We start from the raw sequence: 15,232 nt of genomic DNA on the forward strand, positions 1-15,232 counted from the left end.
CTTACTGCTAGGTAAGTGTTTCGTCCTGCCAGGAATCGAACCCAGGTCCTCTCGCTCATGAGCTGAGTGCTCAAACCACTGAACTGCAGGACTCCACTGCATGTAAGCGCGTGCGTGCAGAGGAAAGTGACTTGCCTCATCAGGTTTGAAAAATATGATTTAAACTGCGCTGACAATAGATTATACAGCAGTTCACAGGATATTACAGCGTATAATCTACAATGGGTTATACAGCAGTTCCCTGTGAATATTCCAATGTAGTATCAGTGATCAAAATTTATACCAAGATTCCCAAGCCACTGCCCAAAACTGTAGTCATCCTCACAGCCCAAGAGCATTGATGTCCAGCACTCCACATGCCTTTTGGTCATACGTGTGTGACCAATGGGACCCATTGCAATTTGGAAGATGGCCGGCTTAGTAACGGCCAATCATGATGGACCTTTTTGAAGTCGTTTGCAGATGCGAATGATTCAAGACATAAGGAGCGGTGTGGATTGGAATTTGAATGCCACTCTTGGTGCTGGAGGAGAGCTAAAATTGTTAACTGTGGTGTATTTGTATTGTCAGTGATGTGCTGAATGATTTATGAACTCCCAGAATTTCATTTTACCGTTGTTCAGTCGTGATTGCAAACAAGCATTTTCTCCTACACACTGCTGGATCGCTTCACATGTCTTTTTAAGTGGCACCCATCACTGCAGATTGATATTTTGTACTTAGGCCCTAACGTGATTGATTGACATCCGTAAATGCAGAGGACATGCAGATAAAATATTGTTTGCAAATGAGATCTCTCCAGGATACCTAACTCAGTTTTCGAATAAACTGAGCCTTTTGGAGTATTGAATCGAATCACTGGTGTTGCTGTCGACAGCGTCTGCAGTTTAACAATGAATTTTGAACATCAGTTGTGAAACTTGTTAAATGTGAGCTTTTACTCCGTAGTATCTTGCTTGACTCCTCATATAGTATTGCTTCGTGGGTCAGTTGCATGGCGAGTGGCTGATTGTGGCCATTAACACACCGATCAGTGCATCTGGTGAGGCTTAGGGCAGACCCTGCAAGGCTGGTAAGGAGAGAAGCACACCCTTGACTTCATGATACTTGCCGTAACATTGTAAGCAATGCGAGCTTGCCCCAATGCCAGCTTTGGCTCAGTTGGTAGCACTCTTGCCTCTGAGCCAGAAGGTTGTGGGTTCAAGCCTCATGTTGGAATTTTGCACCCAAATGGCTCAGCTGACACTCCAATGCAGTGCTGGAGCTGCCGTGCTTCGGATGAGATGTTAACCCGAGGTCCCATCCGATTTTTCATGTTAAGATGTTAAGGATCCCATGACAACAACAACTTGCATGTATATAGCGCCCTTCACAAGAGGGTGGTGTTTCCGAGTGCTTATACGACACTATTCAAAAAAGAGAAAGGAGTTTCTCTCTGTGTTCTGACCAACAATCGCTCAAGTAAAATTGATCATGTTTTTCATGACTGATGTGGGGACGTTACTGCATGCAAATTCGCTGCCTCTTTCTTCTAAAAAGAATCATTACACTTCGCAGTAAATCCTTTGAAGCGCTGGAGACGTCCTCCCAGTGTGAAAGATGCTATATCAAATGTAAGGATTATTGTAGTTTAGCACTGAAATGTGTGGTGGACTGAGTCAGATGGTGAGTTTCATTCAGCAGAGTTCTCGGTGAATCACAATCCTTCTTTATGACCTAACGGCATAACCTAGGGATTTCTAGCCATTATTTACAGTGTTTAGAAAGTTATTATTGAAAGTCCCAGCTCTCGGTTTCATTAATGATTTGCTCATTATTGTTAAAGATGCAAAGTGTTTGTCTCTCTGGTGTGGGAGTAGAATATAATACTTCAGCTGTTAGTGAGAAACTATATACTATCGTGGAACCCCGTCACTGGCTGATGGTGACAGACTTCAGGAAATACGTCCCCTGATAATTAGCCAGAAAAAATGCAGGTGACAAAGAGTCAAGGAATGGTTGTCATATTAGTTGAACACAATGCCTTTTTATCTCTAAGACTCAGGTCTGATCCTGTCTGTTTGCTATAAAATTTCTATGTGAAACGAATCTCATTTTCGTTGCACAAAGCTGCCTCGCGCAAACGCCTTTCCAAGCCGCACCTCTGGACCCTGACGCATTCAGCTTTCTCTCACCTCTGCAGCTGTGTCACTAACGCTCTCTTTGTCCGATTTTCTCCCTGTTTCTAAACCCTCCCTGTGACAAATTGTTAAAAGCTTAAGACGGTGCTCGTCACCTGCCGTGTCGGCTGGCTCGGGCCTTCTGCACGTCCCCTGACTCTCTTCCTGCCTCTGCTTCACCATCGCAGGCCGTGCCTTCAGTCACAACCCCCTGACCTTCTGTCACTCACACCTTCCACCCCTCAGGATGAGAGCTGCTGTGGATAGTTGCCATGAGAATATGCAGCATGCTACTGTACCTGAAGCCTGAATTATGGTCTCAACATCAGTGAGACAATGAACAGGAGCCTTTAGCCATATAATAATAATAATGATAATAATAATTTAGCCATATCATGGAAGCATAGAAATTTGCAACACAGAAGGAGGCTCTCCAGCCCATCCATTCTGCACCGGCTCTCAAAGCCAACTGTGTTTTTAAATCACTTCCTCGCCTTATCACAATGCCTCTTCTCGCCTCTACCTTTCATATACCTGTCTACTCCCCTCTTGAAGCTCACACGGCACTCTGCCTCTACCACCTTACTTGGTCGGACATTCCACATCCCAACAACTCGAGTAAAACAATTTGTAGCTCATCTTATCTTGATTTCTGAAAGGACAATCTTTTCGTTACATCTTTAGAATGGAATGAAGGCTTTGTGGAAAGAGTGACCCCTGTTGTTGCTTCTCTTTTCCAACGGTGCCACTGGATCTTTAATGTCCACCTGAACAGATAAGACGGTACCTTGGTATAATGTATCACGAAAGGGCAGAGTCTTGAACATGTGCGCAATTGGCCGCCGCGTTTCGCCCACAAAATATACATTCAATTCACTTTACAGTATATTCTGTGAAGCGCTTTGAAACGTCTCAAAGATGTAATAAGGCGCTATATCAAATGTAAGGATTATTATAATCCTGAGCTCTGAGTGGCAACAAACACTAAACTTGAGGTCCTCATTCGCTACCCGATTCAGCACTCCTAAGACCCCAAATCTGCATGAAGAATGCTATATAAATGCGAGTCGTCATTGTTGTTTATGGGGTGAGCTGTGAGCAAGGTTACGGAAGTTAGCAGTTCACTGCCGTTGACTTACTTTCCTGTGTTTTTTATTCCATTTAGATTTTGTCGACCTGTTTCGAACCATAGGATTTTAGCAATACTTCCCAACAGAAAAAGTGCACTGGTTCTTCTCCCGCAGAGAGCTGGGCGTGACAGTTTTTTGGGATTCAAATGATTGTGTAGTTAAAGATTCACTGTAACAGTCAATGGCAATGATGCCCTGAGTTGGGCAATTGGGAAAACAATGGCTAACATCAGTTCTGCTGCTGTATCTGCTCTCATCTCTTCACCGTGTCTTGTCTTGACCGCTTCGCACAATTTATCACGGCTTGACTGAAGTAGACTTGGGCTTTCTGTGTATTAGTGTGAAATGTCAACTGGAATAAATGAGGCACCAGAGGACTAGACATCAAAACGAATATGTCTGTCTTTTGATCCTACAAGGCAATAAATCTCGTAGCAACGATTGAAACCGAGTTTGACACTGAACTTTCCGTAGAAGGGTAGTGTTATTGCAAAGGTAAAGCACCTGACACCAGTTGCAGGTTCAAAGCCTGGTCTGTGCTGTGTCTCAGCCGGAACATAAATTGGAGTCCTGCAATTGGTCTCAGTGCCCCTCTGTTATAGAGGAAAATTAGCCGGGATTCCTGCTCTTGACTGCTGTCCTCAGATACTCTACTGGAAGAAAAGTGTGTGTGTTTGTGTGTATGTGGACATCCAGTGAGAACAGGATTACATTAGCTGTGATGCCCCAAGCAACGTGGAAATGCTTGACGACACACACTGCCACTCACTACCAAGGCTAATTTATAAATGACTTGGGGAGGTAGCGGAGAGCGGAACGATATCCCAGAAAAAAGGATGGGAAGAATTCAAGTGCTTCTTTCAGGAGGGGAAGGGAAAAATAGGCAAAGGGGAAAAACATAGATCTTCATTCACATTGCTGCGACAAGCAAGAAATCCAAATGAGGATGTCAAGGCCAATTTACAATGTAATCTCAATATGATAGCTTTGAACTTTATTTCCAGGTGAATATTTCAATAGGAATGGGGAAGAGGAAGGAAGAACAATCAAGTCCAACTTCCTTGCTGTCCAATGTCTATATACGTTCACGATTCCAGCAGGTATCACTGGAGGAAGAGAAAAAAGCCCAGGAACCCGGCACGCCTTTGTATTTCTCCATCCTCTTCCCCATAGCCCAATGACACCCAGTAACGCTAGGTTGGGCTTTCAGTGTATCTGCCCACCCCCACCCCCCCCACTCTGGTACTCCATCCTGGGATCCCTAGAATTTGCCCCTTCCCTACCACCACACCTCGGCTCCCACCTGCAGCTCGGGTGTAAACCCTGGACTGAGCCATGCGTCGTTCACCAAACGGGAAAGGTGCTGCGTAAATGTAAATTTATTCTTGTAACATTTCCTTCCCATAGTCAGAAAAAAAAAGGTCATGGATTTGATTCTTATTCCAGTTAATTACCCGGCTCACGTGAGCTTCACCGTTTATAATAATAACAATATTTTTATAATATAACATAGTATACCATTCACATTGCGAGGATGTCTCAATGTGTATCACAGGATCCACTGTAAACAACAACAACAACAACAAAGCGACATTTGTATCGCGCCTTTCACGTCAGGAGGACGTCCCAGAGCGCTGGACAGACAGAGTTTCGGACCCGAGCTGGGGGTTGAGGTCGGGGAGTGTGGAAGGCCGGGGAGCTGGTGGGGGGCGGGGGGAAGCAGGGCGATCGTAAAGTGTTGTGACTGTAGTTTTGTAGGAATATGTGTGATAAGGTGCAGTGTAAGTGCAGGTTCCTTTTTTTCCTCATTCAACTTGTAACGTACATTCTGAAATGTGACGATTATCGCGTGAAATGTGTGGATAATCGCGTTGGCCGCTTTTTGTTGACTCCCGGCTTCCTCTGTTTTCGTCTGCAGAGGACGACCTCTTCGGGGAGCTTCCCGAAATCTTCCCCTCCGACCCTCCCGAGCCCCTGCCATATTTCCTGAATGAGCCTGAAGACGCCTACATTGTGAAGAACAAGCCAGTGAACCTCTACTGCAGAGCTTCCCCTGCTACCCAGATCTACTTCAAGTGTAACAGCGAATGGGTTCATCAGAAGGAGCACGTGACAGAAGAGCATATCGATGAAAACACTGGTGAGTGTCGAATAATACCCTGGTCCTTTTATCATCGTTAATGCTTCTACTCTGTTCAACAGGCTGTCCGGTGGTGTGGTGCCACCGTTAGACCTGCACTAATGGTGAAAGACTTCCGAGCGAAAGATGCTCCCTAGACTGGTGAAAAAGGGGGCAAATTAACAGGACGCTTCATTTTCATGAGGAGAAAGCAAACTACAAAACCTGTACCTGATAATAATTGGAGTGGGTCCGTGAGTTTGTGTCTCTGGAGATATGGGGGTGGAGGGAGCGGTTCAGGGTAATATTGGAGATGAGTCTGTGGTCATTTTTGTTGGGTGAGTCAGGTGTCTTGATACTTAAGGAAACCTGTCACTACATTGGTAATAATCAGGTTGAGGAGATAAAATGCAATCTTACAAAAATGCTATTATTGTAGGTGGAGATAGGGTTTAGCATTTTAAAGAGAAAATCGCTGACGAGCTTCCCTTCCCTTTTCGTTGTTTGGACACTCAAATTCTGCGTCCGTCCGTTGTCTTCTCTCATCATCAATGTCGCTGCACCTCAAGCTGTATCTTGTTGACTTTCTGCTTTCCAAATTAGAAATGTGTGAGAGTTTTCATCCATTGAAAGCCTAGATTTTGTTTCCTCTAACCACAGAGATCTCCAGACAGATCACTGACATGATGTGGTCAGAAATAATGCCAGACATGTTGGGTGTCATCTGCATTAGATAGATAGATCCTCACGGTCAGAAAGGAAAGTGTGAGATAGGCTGTGAGCGGAATGGGGTCGTCTGGGAGTGAATAGCATAGAATTTGTACAGAGAATCTTTAAATTTCATGTCCACCAAATAGACGGATTATTATTATTATTATTTATACCTCAATGCGGCCGTTTGCTTTGTTACACGTCTCAGTGAAAGGAAAAGAGTTCTGAAGGATCGGACCTTGACGAATATATCAGGTTTCATCAAAATCTAAAAGAGACTCTTATACACATTGCTCGATGGAGCAGCATTAGGATTAGCAAAACAAGGATGAATTCTTACAGTTTCACTCTTGCTGCCTTTTAAATATTGGTTATTCAACACAGAAAGTGTCCTCCCAGCATCTATTCAGAGAGCGCTAATCTGAACCACTTGCCGTCATCAGCTATATTCTCTCTTGTCACAAGTAGTTGGCGGTCTCTAATTGCTTTTCAGGACTAAATCCATACCAGTTCGAGAAAAACATTTGCAGCACCAGTAGTCGCAGTTCTCGGGCACAGTTCTGTTACTAAGAGGTCAATACGTTCAACGTGTTTATTTGTAGTGGGTGGATATTGTTTCGGGTGGGGGTGGGGGAGTTTATTCAGTCAAAGTAAACAGGAATACCAAGCTTCCTTTTTAAATGTTATTTACTCTCTCCCCTTCTCCTGTCTTGAGTTCCCTTACACCACCAGCTTAATAATAATAATAATAAGCATTGCAATTTCGATATAGTGCGTAGTTGAAACATCTCAAAGTGCTTCACAGGATATACTGTAAACAACAACGACGACAACTACTTGCATTTATATAGCGCCCTTCGCTCAGAGCAGTGTCTCAGAGCGCTTAACAGTGGCGGAGCCCGGGGAGGGAGGAGGTGACCATAAGCACGGTCGAAGAGGAAGTTCTTCAGATCTAAATAAGGGGAAAGAGGGGAAGGTAGATTGACTGTGTGTTTTGTGGGCAAAACAGCTGGATGGGTACGCTGTTGTGTTCTTGCAGCTGGGAAACTTATCAATGGGAGGAGAGTGGCCCTAGCTGGGTTTCCTCCGCTACCTCAAACGCAAGGATTATTATTACCTGCGAGAAAAGGTCTGACCTCTGCTCAGCTTCTCACCGCAGCAACCAGAACTGAGCGTAGAAAGAATTAAGAGCTCAGGCCCTTACATAAGCCTTATCATTGCACAGCGCAGAACCTCTGCAGCAGGTTTAAAGTCTCAGCCAGGGCTCAATCGGATCTTAAACATTGCTCCACATTCTCTCTGGAGCTTGTCTTCACCAAACAATCATTATGTTATCCACCGCGAACTTCTTTTCTTAACATTTCTAATTCTTGCCTTTTTTCTTCGTTGCTTTAACCTGCGTGAAGCTGAAAAAGTTAAGTATGGGCACGTTAAAGTCATTTCTCACAAAATAGGAGCGTTTTACGCCCCTCGGGAGTATGGCGTCGCAAATGCCTTACAGCACCTTCTTCGAGTGTGTTATTTAGGTGTGTGATAGTGAGTGCTATTAGGCTATTTAATTGCAGGAGTTGGGCCAAACAGCAGAGACCATTCCTGGTCAAGCCATCACCTGATGTAAATGCGAATAGCAGGAGTCAATGGACACTTCTGTTTTGTTCCTCTCTAACTTAAGGCCTTGAGACCAAATCTATTGCCACTAATGCACCTCTGGGTGAGTTCAACCGACTCTGCACAGAACAGGTTTCAAACCTGAGGCCTTCCACATCTATAATGACTGAATAACCTCAGTGAGCCAAATAAGGAGCGCTTAATCAGCACTCCACCTAACCGCGAAATGTTGGCCCAGTGGAGGCGCTGAATAAAAAGTGGGCAGTAAAAGTTTTATTCTCCTGCAAGGCCATCTTTTACTTTAACGAGCACCAGAAGGGAGCAGCTTTAACCGTGCAGGAAGGAAACTTCCAGAATTATCACAAGGGGGATACGGTACAATCTGTTCACGTGACATGGTTAAACAATGCTCATTTTCCAGTTAAAATATTTCGGGGGTTTTCAGTCTTTTTCTCATGTCTGTTACGTGTATCGGAGAGCTTCCTCGATTACTTCAACCCCCCACATGCGTTCCAATTCCCTCCACTCCGCCAACTCAGATCTGCTGCACGTCTCCTGCCCCCTCCGCTTCACTATTGGGGGCCGAGGTTTCGGCTCCTGTGTCCCTCACCTTAGAACTGCCTCTCAAAATCCTCCTCGCTCACCCGCACACCCATTTGTTTCAAAATCCTTCCCAAAACTTATCTCTCTCCTGCCCTCCAATGCCTCTCTCCTATATCCCCCTATTTCCCGTCTTGCCTGGGTTTTCACAGCATCTCTGTGAAGTGCTTCGAGACCCTATCCCGTGTCTCAAAAGTACAATGCAAATACAAATTACATTCGTGTAGCGAGCTGGCAAAGTGCAGGTGGGCGTTGTAGTCAAGAGAAACTTTGTCATTGGTTGACGAAGATACGTGGCAATGTCAACCCTTGTCGGGTTCTGTTAATGATTAATGTGGGGTGTGTGTGGGCGCGGGGGTGGGGGGGGGAGCAGAACAGTGGTGTAGGGAAGTTCACAGAGAAAGACCAGCAGTGCCAAGCTCTTTGAGACGTTTTCCTGGGGTGAACGGCACAATGTAAGTTGTACTGTATAGGAAGGTGATGGAGGACGAGGACCTTGAGATCATTCTGTTGACAGCCGCAACCGCTGATCAGTTCCACATTTCGTCAAGCTCTTGAGAGGTACTCAGCAGTTTCTTTTACCACGTTCGCTCACGGCCTGGCTGAGACCTAGAGCTCACCGGGTGAGATCTTTCCGGAGCAAGCTTGCATCCTGCTATAATATGCTGGAGCCAGACACGCGCTGCCTGGCGCTAGTCAGAGGTGAGAACAACACGCCGACATTTTTTCTTTGGTCAGCCGCATGTCCGTCTGGCACGTGCGGAACCCCATCGCCTGACTTAAGAGTATCCAAACCAACTGAGAGTTTCACATGTAAATGCCCCGACACATGGAAATGTCCCTGCGTCTAGAATGGATTGCACGCTCCCTCCCTGGATGGACACACCCTGTTTACTGAATTCTCGGGAGCGTTGGGTGCAAGTTGGAAACCGTCAAGACTTGGACTGTCTCGGAGTGTGTTGGGGACAGCTGGAGCTTAACTAATTGAAACACTGCTGCTTGTCAAGCTAGGACCACCCTACTTTTGAAGGCTTTGGTGTGTGGGTTTAACTGGAGCTGAGCGGGAAAAATCCCCGCTCCCAGTGACTGATCTGCCCTACCAACTTCTGCCGATGAACCAGGCTGACTGGGCTGTGATCAGCCACGCCTAAAACACTGAGATTTAACAAGTAGCTCGACATTAATGAGATTTCCCCATTAAAAAGACAGAAAACAAGTAGGTTGCTGCGTTTAGTGATCAGCATTATATAGGACCCGATGTCTCAGATATACCCTCAGGTTGCTAAATAAATAGTTCCATCAATATTGTTTGTTTTGCTGTAACTGTGCTTCTCCTGCCGCCACCACCTGCCCTGCAAACTAAACTACTGTCACTTGGTATCCAAGCGAGTTGACGTGTTTTGGTTAGTTCACCAGGTTGGAATTATTACGAATAAAAAGGAAAAAATAGTATTTACATGTTATTGTTCGGTGTGCTACCTGCAAGGATGAACCAAGTGAGCTTGTTTGGTACAGAAGCTTGCCCCACGTCTTTCCACTTCCTTTATGATGCTTCGTAATAGTCGTGTGCCAGAAGATTTGTATTTGCGTTCGAAAAGCCTTGGAATCATATGAATCAGACCTACTTTAAAAGCACCATTTCAGCTATTAACAAATGCTGCTAGTCTTCGAGATGTCAGTCCTACTATATATGTACATGAATCTGACTATGTAGAGTGTGTCAGTGCGACTGCATATTTCACCAGCGGGAAGGATGTTGTGTGGCTAAATTTGATGTATCTATGAAACTAGATATTGTATAACTGTATGACTACAAAACAGAATGCAACTGGCTGTTTAGCCCTTATGTCTTTGTGTGTGTGCGTTAGTGCATCTGTCTCTTTGTATGTGTGGTGCGTCAGTCGGACTCTAGATTACATTCGTAAAGTGTATTGTATCTGGTTGTTTCTGACTATTATATTATTGTTTTAAGTTGATCCTTCTACCTATAAAGTGAGCATGACTGACTGATGTTGCGTTGTCTTCTTATGCAGTGTACCTGATTACTTTAGCACAACTGTAAAGTGCTATTGATTGGATAGCGTTGCTACTTTTACACATTTATCCCAAACTGTTAAAAGGTGCCTTATCACGTGGGCAAAAAAAACAAAGGATAATTTATCATTTTCAACTCGTCCAAATACTCAGAAGCGTGTTGTTATGAAAGGAGGGGAGAGGAGGGATTTAGAGGGGAGAGTGTGCGATAAACAAACAGGAATTTTTTTTTAAAAAAATCTGGGAAGGATTTTCTGATTTGCAATTCAAAAAAACAAAACAATTAATATGTAATGAGAAGCCATAGGCATTTTTCTGACAGTTGGGTGGGTCATGCGAGAATAAATAGGAAATGTTGAGCGTACTCAAAACGAACCTAGAAAATCTGTTTACCAGAATAAACGTGCACATTCCACCAACCTGGATTCGTTGCAGCTTTAATGTCTGTCTGGCTCAGTCAGAATACTCTCACCGAGGGGTTGTTTGAAGGTTGTCGGTTCCAACCCTTCAAGACTCGAATTCACAGTCCAGGTTGACATTCCAGTTCGCAGGTTTGGGAGCATTGCCTTCAGACGAGGTGGTAAATGAAAGTCCTGTCTGTGTGACCCTCCGGTAGATGTTAAAGGTCGACTCGCACTTTTGGAGAAGAGAAAGGAGTTTCTCCCAGTTTCCTGGCCAGCAGTGCTCCAGTTGAATTGGGATTCACTTCAAGGCTAATTGTGGGACTTTTCTATGTGCACGTTGGCTATCAAATTGGAACCTTTCCACATTATAGGAGCTAAACCAAATGCAAGGATTTATTATTTATAATTTGATCTAATGTATATAATAATAATAATAATAATCATTGCATTTGATATAGTTCCTTATCATGTCTTCGAGACGTCTCAAAGCGCTTCACAGAATATACTGTAAAGCGAATTGACTGTATATTTTGTGGGCGAAACTGTATAAGATGTAAAACTCTCATTGTCTTGGTCAAATCACAATTTCTGTACTTCTTCCAACTAAAGCAACTCCATTCACAACATGCCCTGTGGCTGATAGAGAGTGACAACAACAACAACAACAAAATTACATTTGGATCGCGCCTTTCACGCCAGGAGGATGTCCCAAGGGATCGGAGAGGGTGGAGGGCAGGGAAGGGAAGAAGGGTGACCGGAGGCACTGTCGAAGAGGAGGGTCTTACGACGGAGTTTGAAGGAGGCAAGGGATGGGGCGAGGCGGAGGGATTACGGGATGAAGTTCCAGAGCGTAGGGGCAGAGTGGCAGAAGCCCCTGCCCGCCAATTTTGGGGCGGGCGAGGCGGGGGACGTGAAGCAGGCCGGAGCCCACTGAGCGGAGTGAGCGGGCAGGTTAGGAGGGGTTTAGAAGGTCGAGGAGTTTAATGATCTGTGTTAAATCAACGGCTGTAATCTCTCCAAAAACGCTGAGGGTGCTGGAGGGGGAATCATAGGATAAATAAAATCTGCTGAAGAATTCCACCTTCCTGTGGAACAAACGCACCCTTGAACCCTTTCATGAACCGAATCGAAAGGAAACCAGCAAGCCGAAGATTGTTTTGAAACCTGGATATTTTATTGGTCATTGTTGGTCAGTTGCAATGTCCGTGAACCTTCTGGGGTGTTATTTGAAGGACTGACCGGTTATTTTCAACACGCACGCACCACAGTTTTAACAGCAGGAGCCAAAGTTAGCAGTGCTCACGATTCAAGGGGATGGAATTTCAAAAGGGTTGACTTGGTCTTTCGAAGCCTGTGGTAAAAATCCCTGAAATACAATTGGAAACATTCGCACAACACCTATCACTTTGTAATCCCATTTCTCTGGGCTGCGTCTCAGTTTCCTGTTTTGCCCAGCAATGATGACAGTGCTTGCTGGGAACTGAGTTGATAAAGTCACATTAGCTGCCAGGCTAATGCCCTGCTAATCTTCTCTCAGCAACGTCGAACGCAAATGGCTCTGCTGCGAATAATCCCGCAACCCTGGGGAGGCCTCGCTGTAAAATCCTTTCCCTTTCACTTGTGTAATCTGCTTGAGGTGCAATGTCACATATTCCTTTTCAGCAAGACCGGGTCCTTGTACTTTCAGCGGCAACAAGGATTCCGTATTTAGACAAAACAAATGCTCGGCTCTGTACAGTTGTGTTACACCAAATGCTCGGACTGTTTTCAAGTCAAATGCTCGTACGACTGTGAAGGCACAGCTGCGCAAACATTAACTAGAGTGGTTCGAATGGCCTTCGGCCCATTTTATCTCATCCTTCCAGAATTCTCATTGCAAGGTCGAGCTATGGCTTCAATGAACCCCTGGCTGCCAAGACCTGTTCCTGGCAACCTGTCGTAGCTACTTTTACACCCTGTAAACAAATACTTCCTGGTGGCTGTCCTAAACATGCGCTTCACCACACGGAACGTTAAATGTAAGTGTGCGCAGTTTTTTTCCGAGATAGCGGAGTGTCACGTGTGAGTATTTAAGCTGACACTCCAGTATCGAGCTCACAGTCTAGTTGCTGGTAATGTTTCACATTGTTGGAGGCGCCATCTTTCAGATAAGACATTTATCCGAGGTGCTCTCTTCCTGTTAAGGTGGACAGTAAAGATCCCATGGGCAGTATATGAAAAGAGAAGAGAGTTTCTCTTTGTGTCCTGACCAACAGTCCTCAATATAAAATGACAGTGTTGCATCAGCATAAAGGAGAAGCACATACACAGATCAGCACCTGAACCAGTAAGCAGTTTCACAGCAGGAATTAATGTTTACTTTATGATTCCTGTAAACCCTGAACACAATTAATATTTGATTGTGTCTATTAAATGGCACATTCCCCACCCCCAAACGTTTAACCTTTTTATAAATAATGGAGGCACTTTAGGTACAGTAAGTCCTTATTGCAATGATGTTATCCGTAGTTCAGCGATAGCGCAGCAATTATAATTGCAGTAGCTGTAACACGGGCACGGCTTTTTTATTGTAGGCGTAATATCAAAAGGATTTAACATAATAAGAGAAGTATTTAAGTATACACCGGCAGCAGAATGGTTCTCAAAGCCACCGCTTTGGGTGACATTTAGAAACTCGCCAACAAAATACCAATGAAGGTCACGAGTAGACAGACAATTGCGCCCGGCTTTGTGTATGTTCATGAAAAGCTGTGATGTAAAGGAAAAAGAGAGAAAACACAGATCACACTTAATATTCGACGGTCCGACGCAGAATGAAACTTGCTCATTGTCACTGATGCCCTTGATACACAGTACCCAGACAACAAGTGGTCTCAGCATAGAGCAGCCCGGCAGGGTTTTCGTTGGGCAAAGTGGTATGGCAGTACACGCGCATTATAGTACTGTGCTTTGGTTACGAAGAGAAGATGCCTAGCGGCTTGGATTCCTGGTTTCCACCCAGGTGGCCAGGTTCAAGGAATCGCATGGGCCAAACCGTTCTCCACCTGAACCAATCTTGTGACGGTCCGACCTCTTACCACGAAAGAAGCAGATGACACGGATGCATTCCCGGCTCTGCTGCTGCTCTCTGACACTATGATGCCGGATCCTGAGGTCAAGATTCACATCAAACACAGGCCATGCCCTTCCTTTTAGTACATGGTACTGAAAAGCTTGCAGCTGCTCGTTTCAAAGAATCATAGCCTGTGTCAAACACACACAGCGTCAGTCTCAGTGGCTTTCCATGACAAAGCAACAGATCTTCTCTATCTGGACGTTTTGGTGCAGCGCACATTCTCAATGTCGAGTTGTTTGCTTTTTGGTCAGTTGGGTATCGTGATGCGCGTGGAAACTCAATACCGTATTTAAGAGTCTCCAAACCACCTGGAGTTCTGTAGCGAATTGGTTAGGAGCGTTGCCCCACAAGCGACAGGAACCCAGGTCCGATTCTCAGGCAGAGCGAGACGTTAGTCAAGTTTCATAAACTTTTCATGAACCTTAGGCAAATCCTCCGTGTGATTGTGTCTTCGAGACGCCTCAAAGCACTTCACTTGGAGCCGAGCGCACTGATCAATACCCTACAGGACTCTACGTAGAGCCCCTCGGATGATCATGGAGTAAAAATGTTCCTTTAGCTCGAAGCAACGTTTTTGAAAGCGGATAACTAGCAACGCATAATATTCAACTAAGTCTCTTCATGTCATAGAAATGTTTTGAGCGCAGGATATGTTTTCCAAGTAAGATTGAGCTGTTTAAGTAACAGCTTATGCTGTAGTGGGAAGATGTAAGGATGGGTGTTCTGGAAGAATGAGATCAAAGTGATGTTCTCAGTTGTTAATAATCATAATCCGAATCTTTAAAAAACCTTGCATTTGGTATATAGTGCTTTCACATCAGGAGGTTGTCTCAAAACGCTTCACAGTGTTTACTGTGAAGTGGTGTGGCTGTGTATTTGAGGGCAAACGCACCAGCCCAATTGCACAGGGCAATAATAATAATAATAATAATAATAATAATAAGTGCTTCACAGAATATACTTCAAAGTGAATTGGCTGTATATTTTGTGGGCGAAATGCGGCAGCCAATTGGGCACATCAGTGTCCCACAAACAGTCATGGATTGAGTGACCACATTTTTTTTAAGGGATTATTACCCCCGGAAAAGCGATCCGCCAATCGACTAACAACCGGGTTCCTACTTACTGTTGGATAAACAGAGGCGTGTGGAGTAAGGCAACTTGCCCAACATTTCCCGCTGCTGGGAATCGAACCCAGGTTCTCCAGGCGAGTGTTCTAACCACTAAGCTACAAGATTCCTCATGCCCACACACAGCCATGAAACAAATGATCAGTTTTATTTGGGGGCCTGTTGGCCAGGAGGACATCAGTAGAAACTCTCTTCTCTTTTTGAGTGGTGCTATGGGATCTG

At 44.8% G+C, this 15,232-nt stretch overlaps 1 protein-coding gene across 2 annotated transcripts in view; it reads left to right on the forward strand.

The window, feature by feature from the left end:
* Positions 1-15,232, forward strand: part of LOC103184493 (netrin receptor UNC5C) — a 182,447-nt gene that overhangs the window by 117,645 nt on the left and 49,570 nt on the right. For both annotated transcript variants that reach the window (XM_007902522.2, XM_007902523.2), the window contains exon 2: positions 5,208-5,429. In XM_007902522.2, the coding sequence (XP_007900713.1) occupies positions 5,208-5,429 (222 nt within the window). The remainder of the gene's footprint in view (positions 1-5,207; positions 5,430-15,232) is intronic.

Source organism: Callorhinchus milii, unplaced genomic scaffold, assembly GCF_018977255.1.
Source record: "Callorhinchus milii isolate IMCB2004 unplaced genomic scaffold, IMCB_Cmil_1.0 Scaffold1, whole genome shotgun sequence".
NCBI classification, from domain to species: Eukaryota; Metazoa; Chordata; class Chondrichthyes; order Chimaeriformes; family Callorhinchidae; genus Callorhinchus; species Callorhinchus milii.